Below are 18,917 nucleotides of genomic sequence, written 5' to 3'. Positions count from 1 at the left end.
TTCCTGAGGGGTTTACCTATCCTTGATTCCGTGTGTGTCCAGAGCTCTTATCTGTACCAGTGTAGATGCTCTGGTCTAGCTGGAGGGCCATAAGGTTTGCACTAGTTGATTTTGAGAAGTAGACCTCCAGACCTTTCTTGCTGGTCTGTCTTAGTCTGGAAGCTCTGCTGACACCTGTCCACCCACTGGCATTTGAAATAGGAGTGGCATTACTTCCAGGATCACAGTAACATGCAAGCTACCACAGCATGACAAACCAAAAGACCGGAGGTGGTTTCCTAGCCTAGTTCCTGTATGTTATACATCACGAAGTGACGTCTCAAGGGTAGTTAGGAGCTAGCACAGTGGGGACTCTCAGGACACTTTCAGCCCTGTAGATCAGTCCATACTCTGAGCCCAGGGACACAGAAGCAGGAAGCTGCCCACACAGTGGTCTTGCTCTCTCATTTGCTCATTCCTTCAGCCATTTCTTTTCTGAGTGTGTATCATGTACTAGGAGCCCTGACGGTGCAGCGGTTATGCATTCAGCTGCGAACCACGAGGTCAGCGGTTCAAAACCACCAACCAGCCACTCCTTGGAACAACGATGGGGCTTTCTACTCCAGTAGTGTCACTCTCAGACACTCACAGGGGCAGTTCTATCCTGTCCTGTCTGGTCCCTCGAGTTGGAATCAACTTCAGGGCAGTGAGTTTTGGTTTATCACCTGCCGGGCTCAATGCTAGGTGCCGAATGATTACCTGAATCGATCCTTGGCTGAGGAGAGCTAGCAGAGTGGTGGGAGGGCCCGGCAAGGAATACACATGTGGTGAGGGAACCTTCTCGGATGGTGGAAGGTTTAGTGTCTCCCTAAGGGTGTGAGTTGTTGGTATCTGTTAGGCATGCGTGTGTAACATCATCCTCAAAGCTCATTGAATTAAGCACTAGGGATTTATGCATTTCACTGTAAATTTTACCTTAAAAACTGAAAGGAAAAGAAGACAGCTCTGAGAGGACTATGCAGGGCCTGGTCAGAACTTGGTGGCGTGAAGCAGGCCAGGCGCTGACGAGGTTGCCCTGGGTACAAGCTCACCCCGATCAATTGGCTGTCGCTGACATTTCCCCACAGGGGTGGAAGAGTCAGATGACCCATGGGCCTTGCTGTCCAGAGTTCCCGAGGAGCACTGAGGAGGGAGAGTGGGAGGGTCAAGTCCATTTTCTCTGCCACTAAGTCAACTCTGCCTCATCAGCCCAACAGGACAGAGTAGCGCTGGCCCTGTGGGCTTCCGGGACTGGATCTTGAGAGAAGCAGAAAACCTTGTCTTTCTCCCGAGTTCCATTTCACAGGGGAACATTGAGGCTGAGTGGGGCTGGTCGGAGGAGAGGTGGGCAAGTGGCAGGACGCTGGGGTGTGAATTGCCCCCTACACCCCTGTCAATGGGCCCCAGAGGAACCCGTGGGAGGTTGAGACCCTTGAAGTTTGTGGAGTTGGTTTTGACCCGTAGGGACCCTAACAGAACCGAATGAAGCTCTGCCGGATCCTGTGCCGCCACCCTCACCACGAGACCGCGATGGCAGCCACTGTGCCCAACCCATCTCCTCAAGAACCGCTCACTGCTGGGGAGCCCCGGCCGACCCCTCACGACCCTGCAGGCCAGGGCAGACTGCCCCCGCGAGTCTCTGAGCCTCTAACCCTTGACGGGAGCAGCAGCCCCACCTTCCTTCCTCTCCGAGCAGCTGGTGGTCTGAAACCACCAGATGGGTGTTTCCGCGGCAGCTCAGGGCTGAGCCACTGTCAGGGCTGGACCTCTCCATCGCATCAGGGCCTCTTCCCCTTTTTCATGCCTCGCTGCTTTACCAAAGGCGCAGTGGGCCCCCCAGAAAGCGGGAAGGCCTCTCGCGCTCTCATGCCCCGGTCCGGTCCCGGTGCTGCTTTGCCAACGTCGTTGAGCTATCATGGCGACCATTTGCCATCCCTTCCAGCGGGGCAGCCTGGGCCCCAGGGCAGACGCCGGCTGGCCGGTCTTCCTCTGAGTAAAGAAGGGATAGGCGGTATCCCAGGCCAAGCACCAGCGCTGAAAGCAGGCCGGCCTGGGTGAGAACCGGCTTCTGCGAGTTGCTCATCCTCTGAGCCACGATTCCCCGAGCCTCCTTCACCGGCTCCGTAAGCTGTTAGTTACATGGTAGATGGCGAGATGACATCTTGGAATCATGGTCACGAGCTGTTTGGACGTGTTATCCGGAGAGACTGATCCCTGGAGCAGGACATCAGGCTTGGGACATGAGGGGCAGTGAAAGAGTTAGCCCCTCAACCTGATGAACGGACACGGCCGCTGCCACAACGCATGTCAATGCAACTGCAGTTATGAGGCTGGTGCGGACCCAGCGGTGTTTCTGTGTGTCGTTCAAGGATCCCTGAGTTGGAAGCCCCTCAATGGCACCTAAGGACAACTGTTGGCTAGGAGCCATGGTGGTACAGTAGGTTGCGGTGAGGCCGCTAACCCCAAGACCAAGGGTTGGAAACCGCCAGCCCTCACAGGGCAGTTCTACTCTGTCCCACAGGGTCGCTCTGAGTCAGCACTGACTTGATGGCACCGAGTTGGAGTTTGGTGAACGGTTGGCTGCTCGTGGCCCCGGCCATAAACAGCCCGGCTGAAGCCAGCCCGATCCTAACCCGCTGCTATGGAATGGGCTTTTCACTCATAGCGTTTCCATCTTTGCAAACTGCCTCCTCTTTCTCCTCAGGAGAGATGGATGGACTTGAACGGCCAACCTCGCCGTTTCCTAGTCGAGTCTTTTAACTACTGTACAAACCGCCGGGGCTTCAATGACTGGGGCCAGCATAGGACGTGAACATTGCAATCCTCGCAAGGTTTTAAGAGAGTGTGTCTGTTAGGAGCTTCCGAACTTCCAGCTCCACCTCCCCAGCGCTGGGTCTCCCTAGGGCCCTGCTCAGGCCGGCCGGCCCCTCCCTCTGACTCACCCAGACCGGCTTCTTCCCACTCTCAGGCTGGGGCTGGGGCTGGAAAGGACGCTCCTCACAGGCAAGTAGCATTTTGGAGTGGGATAGCCGGGGTCCGGGGAGGGACACCTGGGCTCCCCCTGTGGGGTCGGGTGGGTGTGGATGACCAGGTGATGCCCCCTCAGGGTGCCCCCTTCCCCTCCCCACTGGAGGCAGCTCTTTGCGGTGCAATCTTGCATTTCCAGCAAGCAGGGAAGGGAGAGGGCGGCTCCTGAGGCTTGGCTCCCGCCCACAGCAGGAAAAGAAATGTTTCATTTTACTCCATTTGGGACAAAGCTAAATCTTCCTGCTGAGGGAGACCGGAGGGCAAAGGAAACGGAGGGGAGAGGAAAATGTGAGTCTTCCTTTAAAAAAGAGAAAAACGTCAAGTTTTAGAGTCTTGTTATCAGATAACGTCTTTAGCTTTTCTTATTGAGTTCCAAGGCTGTTTAAATCTTATACCTGCTCTTTTGTTTCACTGTTAATGCGTAAACACCGCACCCTGCCACCCCCCCCACCCCCCACCCCCGCCGCAGTGGGGAGGGTGGGCCTTTCATCCAGTGCTCGTGGGCAACAGTGACTCCATTCATCTTTGTCCCCTGGTTGGGAACCTGAGAGCCGCCCTGGCCTGAGGGCGGATTTGTGGTTTAACTTTCCATCTTCCTGTTGCTACCTTAGGAGGTGGGGGGAGGGGCTGACGGACTGCAGCCCCCCAGTGAAGGCTCTTTGTTGGGGTGAATGGCAAACCTCAGGGAAGAGAAAGGGGCATTGATTGTTGCGTCCTATTGTTTGCACCCTGGACGATCCCAGGTAACGGCTTCTACACGTTCTCTTGACTCACAGTCTTTCAAGACGCAGGTTGACTCCTTGTGCTGCCCAGTGGGTTTGAACCGCGGCTTTTTCCGTTAGCCTACCGTGCCCTCGACGGACTCATAGTGACACTGTAGGACACAGCAGGACTGCTCCCCAGGGCTTCCGAGGCCGTGAATTGTCCTGCAGGCTCGCTGGCCACGAGTCGATTCGAGGGCAGTGAGTTGGGTTTCGCCTTTTGCCTCCTCGCTCCTCTTTGTGCCCTGTCACAGACTGGGCTCCGGGAGGCTCCGTGAAGTTAAATCTGAGGAAGCAAGTACAGCTCATAAGAGACCAAACTTCCCATGGCTTCCCACCCCACCGAGATCTACCCAACCTCTGCACCCCGAGGAGACCAAGCCCTGCAGGATTTGCACCCAGATCCCCATGTTTTGAAGGCAGGCAGTTCGCCTATGGGGGCCCTGGACTGCCAGCTGTATTCTCGGGGCCAGGACATGTCACCGTCTCTTTGCTCTGATTCAGAAGTGTTAGCACATGATTGGATTGTGTTGCTATGGGAAACATTCATACAGTGATTACTATCTCTCTCTCTCTCTCTCTCTCACACACACACACAGTTTGTCCAGTCAAACAAGGGGGTTCGGTTTGGTGGTTGGCTAATTGGTACGGTTCATTCCGGAGTTTGCTTCACTTCCCGGAACTGGCCCCTGGATGGAGCCGTGACTGAACGATCTCAAAGCAGCCCGGGGATCTAGACCTGGGTCAGGGCCCACCTATGTCCGGGGCTCGAAGCCACCAGGGTCCGGGCAGCGGAGCCACGTCCAGGTGGTGGTTATACCTGGCTGCCTCACTTTGCTGTTGCCTCCCTCTTTCGGCCCCCTGCTTCCCGCGCCACCAAGGCCAGTGACTGGCGCTCCACTTGATAGGTGGGGCAGATGTGGGCTGGCCGGGCAGTTGGCTCCGGGTGGAATCAGGGCCACACTTTGATCACTGGGCCGAGCCTGTGTGCCAGCAAACCTCTGGACCCGCATGGCAGCTGGAGGCCCGGTGGGCTTTGATTCAGAGCCCAGACTGCATGCCCGGCCCGGTGCCCCCTCGCTTCTGCTCGGTGGGGGCCCTTGTCTCGGCACTGTGCCAATCTGGTGGAGGGGAGGAACAGCAAAGGTGGTTTCCGGGGGTCTCACCAAGTCTTGAAAAAGAGTCAACCGTAGTCATTTGGAGGAAGGAGGAACGTAGTGACCACACCCAGGAAATGTGACCAACCCAGTGACTGCCGGGCTGTGCAGACGTGCTTTCCTGAGGCTGGTGAGTGGGGGACACGGTCAGGCCCACCTTGTTGAGCCAGACAGGGCTCAGAGCCAGTGGTCCTCCCCTTAGTGCCTGCCCTGCACTCCAAAGACCCTCCACCACCCCTAACTCTGGGGGCCATCGCCTCAGCAGGGCTGGGGACCGAGCCCAGGGGTGGGGCAGCCCGGGAGGCATTAGAGGCAAGCGGAGCGGAGCGGCAGGAGCACTTAAAAGCAGGTGGAGGAAGAAGAGGGGTACAAGGTGAAAGCAGGGAGGGCCGCTGAGGGAGCAGTGACCTGGGGAGGAGGCCGGTGTCGGTGGGGCTTTTTTGGGTGGCAGGCACGACCTGGCTGCCAGGGTCTGGTGGCCCGAGTGGCTTCCTCAGCTCGCAGCCCTGCAGAAGCGGCTTTGGTGCTCATCCTGTGCTGGTGCGGCTGGAGAGGGCCGGCCGAGCCACCTGGAGCCACACACATAGGTTTAGGTGATTGTTTGCCCGTTCCAAGACTCCTGCTCAGGCTTGGGGTCAGAGGGAGGCGGAGGTGGAGCAGGGTGAAGAGTTGGAGTTCTCTGGGAGTGGGGCCGAGGAGACTGCAAACCGGTGCCCAGCCAGGGCACCTGAGAATGTCCCGCTGCGGGACTTGGGCATAGCTTCCATGGTAGGGTGTCCTGTTGGCACTGACTCCCACCCTTCTGGGAGCCAAACCAGGACTGTGAGGTGAAGGGCCCCGGTGGAGGTCTGAGGGCAGAGGTATGGCTGGTCACAGGCTGGCTGAATCCTGTATTTCTAGAGATATAATCATGGCAATGACACCCTCCCCCCCTCTTTCCCAAGCCCCCTAGTTCATGTGCTGATTTCTAGAGGGGAGGCGGGGATGGCCAGCAGAGCACGCATTTCCTCCTCCCCACCCTCTGGGCTCCTGGCTCAGGACCATGCAGGGCCTGTCCCAGCCTGTTAGGATCCTGCGCTCTCGCCCTGGGCCTGCTTGCTGCGATAATTGCTAGACAAACTCTTTCCTGGGCCCACTGTGTCACCTGGCCTTCTCCTCCTTTCTTGGAGCACCTGCAGGGTGCCAGCCCCGATGAGGTCCCAGCCAGGTCCTCCAAAGAACTCACTGCCTCCATTCAGTCCACTCCGACTCCAGCGGCCTCTGGGACAGGGTAGAACTGCCCTGTGAGTTCTGGAGAGTGGAACTCCTGATGGGTTGTACCCACACCCCAGAGGAACGAAATGCAGTCCCTAGTCCAGGCCGACCCAGGACCACCTCCCCTGTCCCCCCTCCCCACCGCACCAAGTGTAAAAGGCGCCCTGGTGGCGTCGGGCTTGCAGTTCAGAACCTCTAGCCACTCTGGGGGAGCGACGACAGGCTCAGGAACCGGCAGGCGTTCTACTCAGTCTGATGGGATCGATTAGAGTCAGAATGGACTCAGTATGGCAGTGCGAACTGAGTTACAGAAAGGCTGCCGTTAGCGGGGGTTGAGTTCCCACCACCAGACATGTGCAAGGGATGCCCCGAAGGGCTATTTCTGCCCCTTGTGTGTGTGGCTGTGTGTTGGCGGGTGGATGCAGAATAGGACTAGAGGAACAGTAAGCCTGCTGTCATCTGGACAGTTCGTGTTCCCAGTGACCCCATGTGTGCACGTGGAACTGAGCTTCAGGGGATTTTCTGGGCTGTGATCTTTACAGGTGGAAATCGCCAAGCCTTTCTTCCGCGGCACCAGCCTTTCAGTTAGTGGTCACACAATGCCTAGCCCCCAGCACAGACCTTGTGTCCGAGTGAATAGGCTCACTGGGGTGTCTTATCCGGTGGCTCCCTGCCTGAGGCGCTTGCAGACTGGCTGAGACAGGAAGCCGTGAGTCAGACTGTGAGCAGGACTGAAGTGTGTTCTCCCAGGTCAGAGGCTGGTGGGGATGGGGACGGGGATCTCTCTGGGAAGGTGGGGTATCCTGGACAGCCAGTGCTTACTGCGGGGCTGGAGGACTGGTGGGGCTTGGATGAGCATGCAGTGGGTGGAGGGGGCTCTGCGGAAGCTGGGCAGTGGCCTTGAGCAGATGGGCCGGGATGGGGAGAAAAGAAAGGAAGGCGGAGAGTCAGGATGGGCCCTGCCCCTGGAGAGCCTGGCAGAGAGGGGCAGCAGAGAATCAGCCCTGCAGGAGTTCTCCACCTGGGCATTGGGTCCCTTCGAAGACTCCTTTGTGCAGGCAAGCATGAGACTCTCCGCTGGTACTGTCGTCACCTGGAACAGATGGTCCACTCCAGACCTGTCGAGGCAGAGTCTGCAGGGCCCGGCTTGGGCACGGTCCCCGGGACAGCCCATAGCCTCCGCAGGCAGAAAAGTGGGATACCTGGCTTTGAGTTCTGACCTGAGCCCTCGCTTCAGGGCTCACACCAAACAGTAAGGTCGACAAATCGGTTCTCCGGCTTGCTCCATCTCTCCCTGGCCGTGGGCTTTTGGGGCTGGCCGCTGCACCACTTCAGATCGGAGTGAGTCACCGGCCGGGCTGCTGCCCACACGGGATGTGGGTACAGCATGTGACCTTCTGTGGGATGGAGGAACATGAACATGTCCCTCCTCAGCTCTCTGGGTTCACTGCCCTCCTCCCACCTTCCCCCCCCCCCCCCCCCCCCCGTGTTGTGGCAACAAATGCCTGCTCGCTGTTTACTAGCAGGGATGGAAAAGGAAAGTCATCGTCATGTGCTCTAAGCTTTGCTGTGACCTCTCCCTCTTGGTTGGTCACTTTTCTCCTCTCTGGGATTCCGGAGCAGAACTGCCCCCAAGGGTTTCCCTCTGCAGTCATCTTCACCGGAGCAGATCACTAGATCCTGCTCTGGTAGAGTGGTTGGGTGAGTTTGAACTGCCAACATCTGTGATAGTAATCAAGTGTTCGACTCTTGCTCTACCAGCCCACCTTCCTACTCAGACTAGCACTCAGCTCCCCTACCCCCAAAACAAGAACCACGCCACGGCCTTCAAGTCAATTCCAACTCCAAACTGCTGGTTCTTTCCGCCAGCCTTACCAGACCCTAGGGAGTGGGTCCTGGAGCCCATTTGCCGCTTCACGGCACGTCCCCAGGCCAGCACTTGCTGATGCGTGGTCTCTGCAGTTTAAGCCAAAACAAAAACAAAGAGCCCAATAGTGGCAGAAATGTAAAAGTGAGCGAAGCTGCAGCTATTGTTTTCTGAACTTAACCCCGCCCCCCAAAAAAAATTACCTTCATTTTTTTTTTCCTGTATGACTTTTGCTCAGTGGAACTGGGCCTGTGGAGGGGCCAGCTCATGTCAGGATGCGGGTGAAGTTCCCAGGAAGGGAGTTCACAATCAGAGGAGCAGTCAGTGTAATCTGAGCTGTAGGGGGATTTGCTTTTGTTTTTCAAATTTTAACTAAAGAGCATTTACTTTTAACTAGTACTTCATCTTGAGGATGTCACTAAAGGTTACCACCTCCCACCCCACCTGTCTTGCAGAAGAGCTAGGGGAATATTCCAAAGTGGATACACCCATCGGGAAAGATTGGAACTCACATGAACTAATAAAGAACAGCTTCCTTTAAACTATCATAAAAAATGTTTAAGTTGAAAAAGAAGAAAAGGAAGATGGGGAAATCACTGAAGGTTCAGAATGAACAAAATCCTTGCATTTCATCAAATACATTCCATCCCAGTAGGTGTGACAAAAGGCAAGAGGACAACTGCATGACAAAGGTCCTACAGCCTCTGTACACACGGTTCCAAGCCCCCCTCCCACAGTGGGAAAGGAAGTCAGGAAGAGCGTGTGTGCGGGCAAACTCTAAGGAGCCTGGAAGACCAAGGCTCCCATGGGGGAAACCTTCACGTTTGTGGGTTGGAGATGCGTCCCCCTCACAATCTCTTAAGTAAAAGTGATTCCCCACGATGTCCCCCCAACAATAATGCCAAATCTAAGGTGCTGTGGGCAAGCACATAGTGACTGACTAACTAACCACTTGGAGGTCAACTGCTTGCAGGTTATCTGTCTGGAGGTTATCAGCCATCTAAGGCAATCAGACCCTACAGTCTGTCCCACCCTAAGGAGGGCCCACTCCCTTCTGATAAGGATAGTGGACTGTTCCCGTGACACCACCTAATGTCACACCAACTCAGAGGACTAAAATTAGGCTACCATCTTGACTCTAAACTTGAGTCCACTCTACTTGTTACGTGCGTGACTTCCTGCCCCATGGAGACCTCTACTGCCTCCTCTTCCTATTGCATGTACCCCCTAGCTCGCCCCCCCCCCCCCCGTTAGGCGTATGCCTTTCGTATAACCCCTCCTGTTACATATGTGGTTACCTGCCATGCGGGGGCTTGCACGCCCCTAGAGTGCAGATAAGCCTTGGTTGGAAATATATTCTCTCTCTGCACAGACCTGGCTCGTGAAGTCATGACTGAGGGTGAGTGCTGGCGTGTTTGATCTTTTCTGACGTCTCATTTCCCTGGCCCCATTTGATTGTGGGGGCTGTTACCCCACACCACACCCCAGTGCTTCCAACTCAACTATGGGCCTGCCGGTGAAGGCACCCATAGACTCTCTCCTTAATCCCATCTTTGCTATACGGCTGGCTTCAGCCGGTAAACTGAGGTCAGCCTGGTCATCAATAAAGCCAGACAGCTGGCTGAGACCTCATGTGTGAGGGGCTGTTGGGCTTCACTCTCTTTGGGTACTCCTCAGACATGTTCCGGACTTCCCTGCGTCCACTCACAGACCCCTCAGCCTCAGCCCCACCTCCTGGCCCCTCCATTTGATAGTCTGCACTCGCAACACGATGGGAGACTGGTGCCAAACTCTCGCTGTGGCATCCCCGTCCCCCAAGAGCTGCAGTGCTGCCAACAGCCAGAGCCCCTGTAGGGCGTTTTAGTAGATGGAGCCGTGGTGATGCAGTGGTTAAGGGTTCAACCGGTAACTCAAAGGGTTAGTGGTTCAAACTCACTCAATGGCTCTGTGGCAGAAAGAGCTGGCGATCGCCACAGTGAGGACTGTAAGAGACCCTGTGCGGCTGGTCTACCCTGTCACGTGGGGTTGTCTGAATTGAAACGGACGTGGCGGCACCCAACAAAAACAACAACACTCACGAAAAGCTAATGCAAGTTTTCCGCGAACGTTTTGAACTTTCATTGGGAGCTGTGCGCTTCCACAAACCCAAAGGAGTGGTTCTCCTGGGTCCCTCCGGGTCCCTATGAGTGGACACCGACTTGATGGCCGTAGGTGTTTGGGACTGATGTTCATGAGAAACATCAGTCTTTCCTTTCCGTCTGTGTCCCTGGTTTGGGTTGTCCACAGTGCCAGGGACACTTGTCATGACAGTGCTGGCAGCAGAGGATGGATTGCATGGTGTTCCCTCCTCTTCTGCCTTTTGGAAGGGTCTGTTAGACGAGGTAGAAGGTCTTCCTTATGCTTTTAGTAGAATTTGGTAGACGTTGTCCTGGGTTTGGGTTTGTGTAAGCAGGGATGGTGGGGAGGGAAGGCGTTTAACTACAAATTCAAGTTATTTGATAGATACAGGACTAGCCAGGTAATTGTGTCTTCTTGAGTGAACTTTCATAGTTTGTATCTGTCCCACCATTTGTCCCTTTCCTCCCACTTGCCCACCATATTGGCTAGCATATTCCCTTCACCCTCTCAATATCTGTAGACTTGATCTATGGAACCTATAATAATGTCCTTGCGCTGACTGCTGAATTCAAAATTCATGTCTTCTTTCTTCTTCGTTTAATCGGTGTGTGTAGGGATTTCTTAACTTTGATTTTTCTCTATTATTTTTTGTTTCTATTTATTAACATCTGTTTTTATTTTCATTATTTCTTTTCTTCTAATTACTTTGAATATACTTTGCTTTTCATTTTTCTAGCTAGGTTTCTCTCTCTCTCTCTCTTTTTTAATAGTAGAAGGTTTCAAAGCATTGATTGTAGACTTTTCTAATGTAAGTGGTTAAGGAGCACCAGAGGTGCCGTGGGTTACACGTTGGACCACAAGGCCCACAGTTCAAGTTCCCCAGCCTCTCTGATGGTGAATGACGAGGCCGCCTGCTCTCATAAAAATGTACAGCTTCAGAAACTCGGAGACGAGTCCACTCTGTGCTATTGGATGAACTTGAGGGCAGAGGGTTTGGTCTTTATGTAAGTGGTGACTGCATAGGGAGATGGGTTCCAGCCTTGGATGCTCAGGGTTGGGTATCTGGAAGCAGAAGGGGAGCATGTCTGTGGGGTCACAGCGGGGGAAACAGCAGTCCAGGGGTTAGAGGCCTGGGTTCAGCTGGTCACTTCCTGACTGCGTGACTTTGGATTTAGACTCTCTGGGCTGTATTTTTCTTTGCCTGTGTGGTGGAGCTAGTGAGGGGGAGCCCCTTGGGGCTCCCAGAGTTGAACTGGTGGATGCCTAAGAAAACTCTTGGCTACTTGGAGAGGTGCTGTTATGGTGTAGTGGTAAATGAGTTGAGCCGCTAGCTGCAAGGTCAGCCGTTCGAAACCACTAACCTCTCTGATAGAGAAAGAGGAGGCTTTCTATTCACAGGGTCGGCATCGACTCAATGGCAGGCAGGTTTTGGGTTTGATTGTTTGTTTGTCTTCTTTTGGGCCACCTAGAAGGGTCTTCTCATCAAACCAGTGGGGTTATAGCGGTGACCTCTGTAATACATGTGCCTCCTTCTGCCCCTTCAGATCCAGAAGCGACATGTACACACCCATCCCTCAGAGGTAAGCTATGTGCCCACCCTCCTTCAGCCCCTCTCCTTCCTCACCTCCTGGGCTGCTCTTCCCCACTGACCTCCTCGAGTGAGTCCAGGCCCCCAGCACCAGGCCTGCCTGGGGGCCCTGACCACGGCCAGCTCTCTCCCCTCCTGTAGCGGTTCCCCGTTCCCAGCCTCCGTGCAGAACCCTGGCCTGCACATCTGGCGGGTGGAGAAGCTGAAGCCAGTGCCTGTCGCCCCCGAGAACCAGGGCATCTTCTTCTCGGGAGACTCCTACCTGGTCCTGCACAATGGCCCGGAAGAACTCTCTCACCTGCACTTGTGGATAGGTAAGGGCACTGGGATGGTGGGCAGCATGGCCTGGGCAGGGGCTGGAGCCAGTGTGGGTCTCACGGGCCTGCCCTTGCCACCTCCCGCTCATCTGTCTCAGGCCAGCAGTCATCTCGGGATGAGCAGGGGGCCTGTGCGGTACTGGCCGTGCATCTCAACACCCTGCTGGGGGAGCGGCCCGTGCAGCACCGGGAAGTGCAGGGCAACGAGTCTGACCTCTTCATGAGCTACTTCCCACGGGGCCTCAAGTACCAGGTCAGCACGCACCACCCTTCCACCCCTATCCTGGGCCCCCCCTTCCCGCTGGTCCCCGCACTGCAGAAGGCCTGGGCACCCTCTGGGCCAGGTCCCCACCTCTCCACTAGTGTCCTCAGCCTACTCAGGCCGGCTCTCTGGGCTGCAGGAAGGCGGTGTGGAGTCTGCGTTTCACAAGACCTCCTCCGGGGCCGCCCCAGCTGCTGTCAAGAAACTCTACCAGGTGAAGGGGAAGAAGAACATCCGTGCCACGGAGCAGGCGCTGAGCTGGGCCAGCTTCAACACTGGAGACTGCTTCATCCTGGACCTGGGCCAGGTGGGTCGCAGGGCTGCACTGGGCAGCCTGCGCTAGCTCCAGCCTTTTCAGTGAAAGGAAGGGGAGGGACGCGGAGGGCTGTCAGTCTGTTCCAGGTTGGACCACTCAGCCATTAGCAGATAGCCACCCCTTTGTTCTGAGGACCGAAATCGGTCTCCCCCTCCCTGACTTCTTGCTGTGGCCTCGAACACGAGAGCTTGTTCTCACCTCTCCCCGGGTTAGCTGCCCGCCAGTCATTAAGCTGCTCACCCAGTGGCTCCATTGTGCCCTCTCTGAGGCCACCCTGGCACCACAGTCCTGGGCAGAAAAGACCCAGAGGCTCCCCGGGAGTGGTGTGTCTGTCCCCTGCGTTAGCCCATGGCAGGGTGGGAGGAGGGCTGTACAGGAAGGAGGCAGTGGGCATGTGCTGCAGAAGCACGGAGGTAGAGACCCTCCAATCAGAGTACACGCAGCTGCCCCAGGAAGGCGCCTTTTGTCTAGACTTCCCGGAAGAGCGCCGTGCAGACAAAGGGAACCAGCGATATCGGGAAAAGTCTAGTTTCACTGGGACCCCGGGTGGGAGCAAGAGCCATGCCATGCATGACATAGAAAATGATGTAGGACAATGATGAGACTCACGTCCAGAGGAGGTTGAGTGTCTGTCTGAGAAGCTTGGACAGCAAGCATCATGTGCTACTGAAGATTCTGGGACAAGATCAACCCAGGAGGTATTGATAAGGTAGATGAGACAGAGTACGTTTGAAAGGGAGGCACTGAGATAATCTTGCTCACTTGAGGCATTTGCCTGGCCACCGGTATGGAAAGGGGTGTGAGGTAGGGACTCGAAGACGGCCTTCACCCAGGTACTCTTTCAATACATATTTGCACCTCTATATGAGCCGGGCACTGCCCTAGCACTGAACCCCAGGGAGCACCCACGTTGAGCCCCAGTGAAGCTTACTTTCCAGTCAGAGGAGACAGGATCAAGAAGTACAGTGCAAGGCAATAAATGCTGCAGATGACGCGGTAGCACTATCCTGCCTGCTTGCTCACCCTGCCTTGCTGGACAGCTCTTCTAGGGGGGGAACTAAGGGCCCTTCCCCACAGGCTGCCACAGGCAGCAGGGCACAGGCAGGGGGCTCTGACCTGGCCGCCCTGCTTCCTTCAGACCATCCTCGTCTGGTGCGGTGGCAAGTCCAACATCCTGGAGCGCAACAAGGCGCGGGACTTGGCCCTGGCCATTCGGGACAGCGAGCGGCAGGGCAAGGCCCACGTGGAGATCGTCACTGATGGGGAGGAGCCCGAGGAGATGACGCAGGTGGAGGGCACGTGGGAGTGGGGGTGGGGGTGGGGCAGGGGCTCTGATGGGAAATGGTGATCATCTGGAGGGGGCAGGGGGAGACACACCTGAGAGTGGCCATGGAGGGTGATGGGGATGGTCTGGGGGACTGATGAAGGCAGTGTGTGATTTGGAATATGGCGGCAGCACTCTGGGTGGGCCAGACTCACCTCTGCTGGCATTCCTGTGCAGGACAGGTTGTGCCTGCAGAGGCAGTGGCCCCAGGTAGGGTGGGTTGAAAGGGCCTGAGCCCAGTGCTCCCGAGTCCCTGTAAATCCGCCCCACCTTGCCCCTGCAGGTCCTGGGCCCCAAGCCCCCACTGAAGGAGGGCAACCCTGAGGAAGACCTCACAGCTGACCGGACAAACGCCCAAGCCGCCGCTTTGTATAAGGTGGGAGCACCTGGGGGGTGGAGCGAGGGCACCCACTCGGGGAGGAAGTGAGAGCTGAAAGCAGAGGGAGAGTCAGCTAGGGACCCAGCGAGGTGGATCCAGGGCAGCTGTCAGGCCCTCCTCAGAAGGAAAACCCCACTTCACTTCGGCCAGCTCTTGGCAAGCAGAGGTCTGAAGGCAACACGGAGCTGCGTTTACTTCGTGTTGTCCCTGCTTACCTGGGGAGTGATGGCCAGGCCGCACTGCCCCCTGGGCTGAGCTATGTTCGGGGAGGAATCCAGTGCTGCCCTTCTCCCCCAGGTCTCAGATGCCACTGGGCAGATGAACCTGACCAAAGTGGCCGACTCGAGCCCCTTCCCCCAAGAGCTGCTCCTAGCTGACGACTGCTTCGTGCTGGACTACGGACTCTGCGGCAAGATCTACATCTGGAAGGGTAACTGCGCCCCTGCTCCTGCCTCCCTCTCTTGCTGTGACTCAGCAGGCGTCCCTCTGTGGCAGAGACTGCTCCTGGCTGAGGCCTTAGCCGGAGGGAGTGGTGCTGAAACTTCTGCGTATAGGAAACTTCAGAATCCCAGCCCCAAGGCCTGATAACCAACCCCCACCCTCACCCCTCCCATTCAGATTCACCCAGGGTGGGGTGGGGCCTGAGAATTGACGTTTTTTAATGAGTCGGTATAGAGGTTGTGTTTTGGTAATAAGGTCCCAGGTGATGTTACTGAGGTGCTGGTCCCAGGAGACCCCCCTGTCGGGACCACTGTCTAGAAAATTCTAGATCTTTGGGGCTTCTGGAAGCCCTGGCCTGGGACGTGACCACGAGGCATGATAAGCCGAGGTATATTTTAGGCAAGTGAGACATGACTGTATGGAGTGGAACCTGTCAAACTCGATCTCCCAAAGATAGGATCAGCTGGAGACGGGCAAGAAGCAGCCTGTTCTGCTGGTGGACCCGGACAGACGTGGAGGGGGTGCTCGCAGGCCCTCCACTGTTCCTTTTCCCCCGCCCCCCCCCCCCCGTCTCTCCCGGAGCATGCCTGCACCCCTGCACAGCCCGCCAAGCCTGGAAAGAGAGAACCTCACCTACGGCCTCCAGCGTCTTATTGGCCATTTGCTCAGTACATCGATGTGGAGGCATTCCCGGCCAGGGTCAGGGAGAGGGTGCAGCAGGCTGTTAGTTTAACCGCCCGGCGAGTGGCACTGTCGCTGTGTACCACTGAGTGGCTGCAAACGCACAGCAGCCCCATGTGGCAGCCCCGAAGTGACCCACAGCTGCTGCTAGGCGGTCCTTTAGACACGGCCAGGCCCTTCCTCCCGGGAGCAGCTGAGCGACGGCGAGTCACCGCTGTTGGGTCAACAGGGTCACTGTTTGGATGACCAGAGCGTGTGGTCACACGCGTGACAAACAGCACCCGGATAAACAGCAGACGTTAAAGCAGCAGGCGGTGTTGCCTGCGGTCTGTGCGCGAACGAGCTGCAAGAGGGACCCATGCGTTCTTCGAGGATGGCGACGGCGGATCAGTCCCAGATCCCTCGCAGCTAGCAGAGTTGTGGTGTTTTCTTAAGCTTGGCTGCGGAGCCAGCTTCATTCGCAGCGTTCTTTAGATGGAAACCTGCCTTAAAAGTGGGCACATGGTGTAGAGCAGGGATGAGCGGAGCACTGCGTGGACGTGGCTGGTGGAAGCTTTAGGTGGCCTGACTCAGGTGGGAGAGAGAGGCGGCTTTCTACTTCCATAAAGGGTTACCGGCTCGGAAATCCACAGGGCGGATGGCCCTGCCCTATCGGGCTGCTGGCTTGGAATCGATTCAATGGCAATGAGTGCGTGCACACCCTCTGGCCTCAGGAGGCAAACTCTGCGCCCTCAGGAAGTGCCTTTGCCCTGTGTCACTTTACAAGAGGCTTGGGAAGAGCACAGCGGACAGACTCGGAGGCGCCCGGGCCGAGGGCTTGATACCAGCGAGAACAGGCATCCCCAGAGCCCGGCTGGGCCCCAGGGCAGTCGATGGGATGGGTTCCTGTGGCATAGAGCTGCGGAGGGGGCTCGGTCACACGGCCAGAGAACTCTGCTTTCTTGGGACTTCCTGGCTCCCTTAACTTTTAAACAATGGATTCAGCTTCTTAAAAAGTCGCTGGCTGTTCCCTGGACCCCGGTGGGTTTCCCCCAGAAAAATGGGATGGGCGCTAGAGAAGCATGCGCTTTAAAAAAACGTCCTTCCTGTAATCCAGGGCGAAAGGCTAACGAGAAGGAGCGGCAGGCGGCGCTCCACGTGGCGGAGGGCTTCATCTCCCGCATGCAGTACGCGCCCAACACTCAGGTGAGCGGCAACCCGGCCAGGGACATGCATGCACGTCAGCCCTCCTCCCAGGCCCGCCCAGAAGGAAGCCCTTCTCGCCCTCAGAAGTGGAGACCTGCCCTTTTCTTTCTTTTTTTGATCATTTTTTGGGGAGTCTTACAGCTCTTAGAACAATCCACACATCCATTGTATCAAGCACATTTGTACATGCGTATGTTGCCGCCATCCTTTTGTAAACATTCACTTAAGACGCTGTTGTCCCTGGCTGGTTCAGCCCCTTCTAGCCCCAGCAAGGTGGGCTGACAAGTTATTCCCAGAGGTGCTGGTAGGACTCATGTGTGGCACTGTCAGACTATGCACCCAAGCCTTTGAGGCACTCTGTTGTCTTAGCCTACGTCTTGGCTTATCTGTGGGAATGGCCCAGGTCTGGATCGAGCAGTGGGCATGGCTCTGCCCTCCCTGCCCTCCCCAGTGGAGGCAGAGTGGCCACCCTGTGAGCTGGACCCTACCCTGACTCTCCCTGCAGGTGGAGATTCTGCCTCAGGGCCGGGAGAGTCCTATCTTCAAGCAATTCTTCAAGGACTGGAAGTGAGGCCCGAGGCTCCCTGTCCTGACTCTCCTGCCTGAGCACCTGCTGCCTGTGTCCCCCTCTGGCGCTTGGTCCATGCAGATGCATGCCCCCTGTGGATGTTCAATAAAGGAAGCAAACACTTTCCCTGGCTCGCTGCCTGCACTGCACATACCACACCACACCACACCACACCACACACGAAATCATACCATCCCTTACCACACCACATCAAATAGTACCTTACATTACCACACCACACCAAATCATGCTGTACCAAGTAATACCACAACACATTAAACTTACTTCCGGTGATTCTGAGTCATGGCGATCCCCATGTGTTATGGTACAACTACACCATAGGGTTTTCAGAAACGATGTCACGCCATTCTTTCCCAGCACACCCAGGGGCGGGGGGTAAACAGTCACCAACATTTAGGTTTGTTTGTACAAACCATTTGCACCGCCCGGGACTTGCCTACACTTGTGGCCTGGGCCAGTTCTCGTGTCCCCCACCTGTTCACCAGCCCACGGTTGTTCTAGGGACTATCGCCCACAGCTTCGGAGGGGCCTGCACTGCTTCTGGGGCCAGACTTGGCTTTGCATGGTGGAGGGGCCAGGAATGCCCGGATGGCACTGCTGTGAACCTGATAGGGAGGTGGCACCTAGCCAGGCCCCAGACCACTTTCCCCTGCTGGTTTGCTTCAGTCTCACGTTTCCAGTGGGGAGAAGGCTCAGGATGTGTCTCCGTGGAAGCTGAGATGCCCTAATAACCACCGGGAGGCGGCTCCCACAGGCATCTCTTGCCGGGGAACCACTGTCAGTGCCGTACAGACATCGGGTGGTGTCCCTGCACGGCACTGCACTGCTGTTCGGGGGATGAGTCCAGGGCCACCGTGGTGCTGTGTGTGTGTGTGTGGGGGGGGGGGGGTTGTGCACTGGCCTGTGTGCGAGTGAGGCTCCTGGCTTCTGCTTCTCAGCCTGCCCTGTATGAAGACGGACCAGGCTCCTGCTCTTGCCCAGGCCTTGGCCCATTCTCTTGTTCACACAGTGGCGGGCAGCAGCAGCAGCACTTGTTCACGGTTCCCATTGCCAACTCGGGGACTCCAACTCAGCAAGGTCTCCGGTGTCTCAGGTACAACTGTAGCCCGGAGGGCTTACCTTGTCTCTTCGCCTGTGATTGTGAACTGGGGGAAGGTCTCAGAGCAGATCGGGTTTCATTCAACAATCCATACACATCTTGTTCCAGCTCTTACAGATAATGTCACTTTCCCCACTTTCCTGTGTCTCCTGTTGCTTCCCGCACTCACTCTTCGGAACTTTGTCCTCAGTAGGCTGCCCTGTGATTGCAAATGGTTGATGATTCAAAGGAGGTCCTGTGCGTCACTAGTTTTACTGTCCCCTCACGTGCTTATCTAGTTTTTGGCCTAAACTTGAGCCTTGGGGGTAAATTCGCCTGAAGGGTGATGAAGGCCTGATGCAAGGGTTCCACCCATCTCTGTTTCACTAGTAAGCTTCACAGGGGGGTGGGTGTGGGTGGGGGGTGTCCTTGTTTTTATTTTTCCTTTGAGTTTTTATTATTTAAATACACCACATTAGAGCACATCTCTCTGAAAATAGCATCAGTACATTTTTCCCCTTCATTCAGCAAATTAGACTCATTCACTGCCATCGA

The 18,917-nt window shown here is 56.2% G+C and overlaps 1 protein-coding gene across 3 annotated transcripts; it reads left to right on the top strand.

The window, feature by feature from the left end:
- The first annotated feature begins 2,924 nt into the window (after window positions 1-2,924).
- On the top strand, window positions 2,925-17,387 carry CAPG (capping actin protein, gelsolin like). Of its 3 annotated transcripts, none has more exons than XM_075563071.1 (10): window positions 2,925-3,021; window positions 11,747-11,782; window positions 11,932-12,104; window positions 12,206-12,360; window positions 12,509-12,676; window positions 13,824-13,973; window positions 14,293-14,385; window positions 14,686-14,818; window positions 16,607-16,695; window positions 17,201-17,387. In XM_075563071.1, exons 2-10 carry the CDS (start codon window positions 11,760-11,762, stop codon window positions 17,264-17,266), a joined length of 1,050 nt encoding a protein of 349 aa, XP_075419186.1. In that variant the 5' UTR covers window positions 2,925-3,021; window positions 11,747-11,759; the 3' UTR covers window positions 17,267-17,387. The 3 variants fall into 3 exon arrangements, with proteins under 3 accessions (XP_075419186.1, XP_075419187.1, XP_075419188.1); XM_075563072.1 differs by lacking the exon at window positions 2,925-3,021 and adding an exon at window positions 3,224-3,333; XM_075563073.1 differs by lacking the exon at window positions 2,925-3,021 and adding an exon at window positions 5,072-5,093.
- Window positions 17,388-18,917: the final 1,530 nt, after the last annotated feature.

This window comes from Tenrec ecaudatus, chromosome 11 (assembly GCF_050624435.1).
Source record: "Tenrec ecaudatus isolate mTenEca1 chromosome 11, mTenEca1.hap1, whole genome shotgun sequence".
Classification (NCBI taxonomy): Eukaryota; Metazoa; Chordata; class Mammalia; order Afrosoricida; family Tenrecidae; genus Tenrec; species Tenrec ecaudatus.
Note: the sequence above shows the minus strand (reverse complement) of the source record. Positions and strands in the feature narration are given on the sequence as shown.

Bases quoted from the DNA above. Each gene is read 5' to 3' on its own strand.
- CAPG (XM_075563071.1), top strand. From the start codon at position 11,760: ATGTACACACCCATCCCTCAGAG. The intron at 12,677-13,823 runs GTGGGTCGCAGG...TGCTTCCTTCAG, and splicing joins TCATCCTGGACCTGGGCCAG to ACCATCCTCGTCTGGTGCGG. The intron at 16,696-17,200 runs GTGAGCGGCAAC...CTCTCCCTGCAG, and splicing joins AGTACGCGCCCAACACTCAG to GTGGAGATTCTGCCTCAGGG.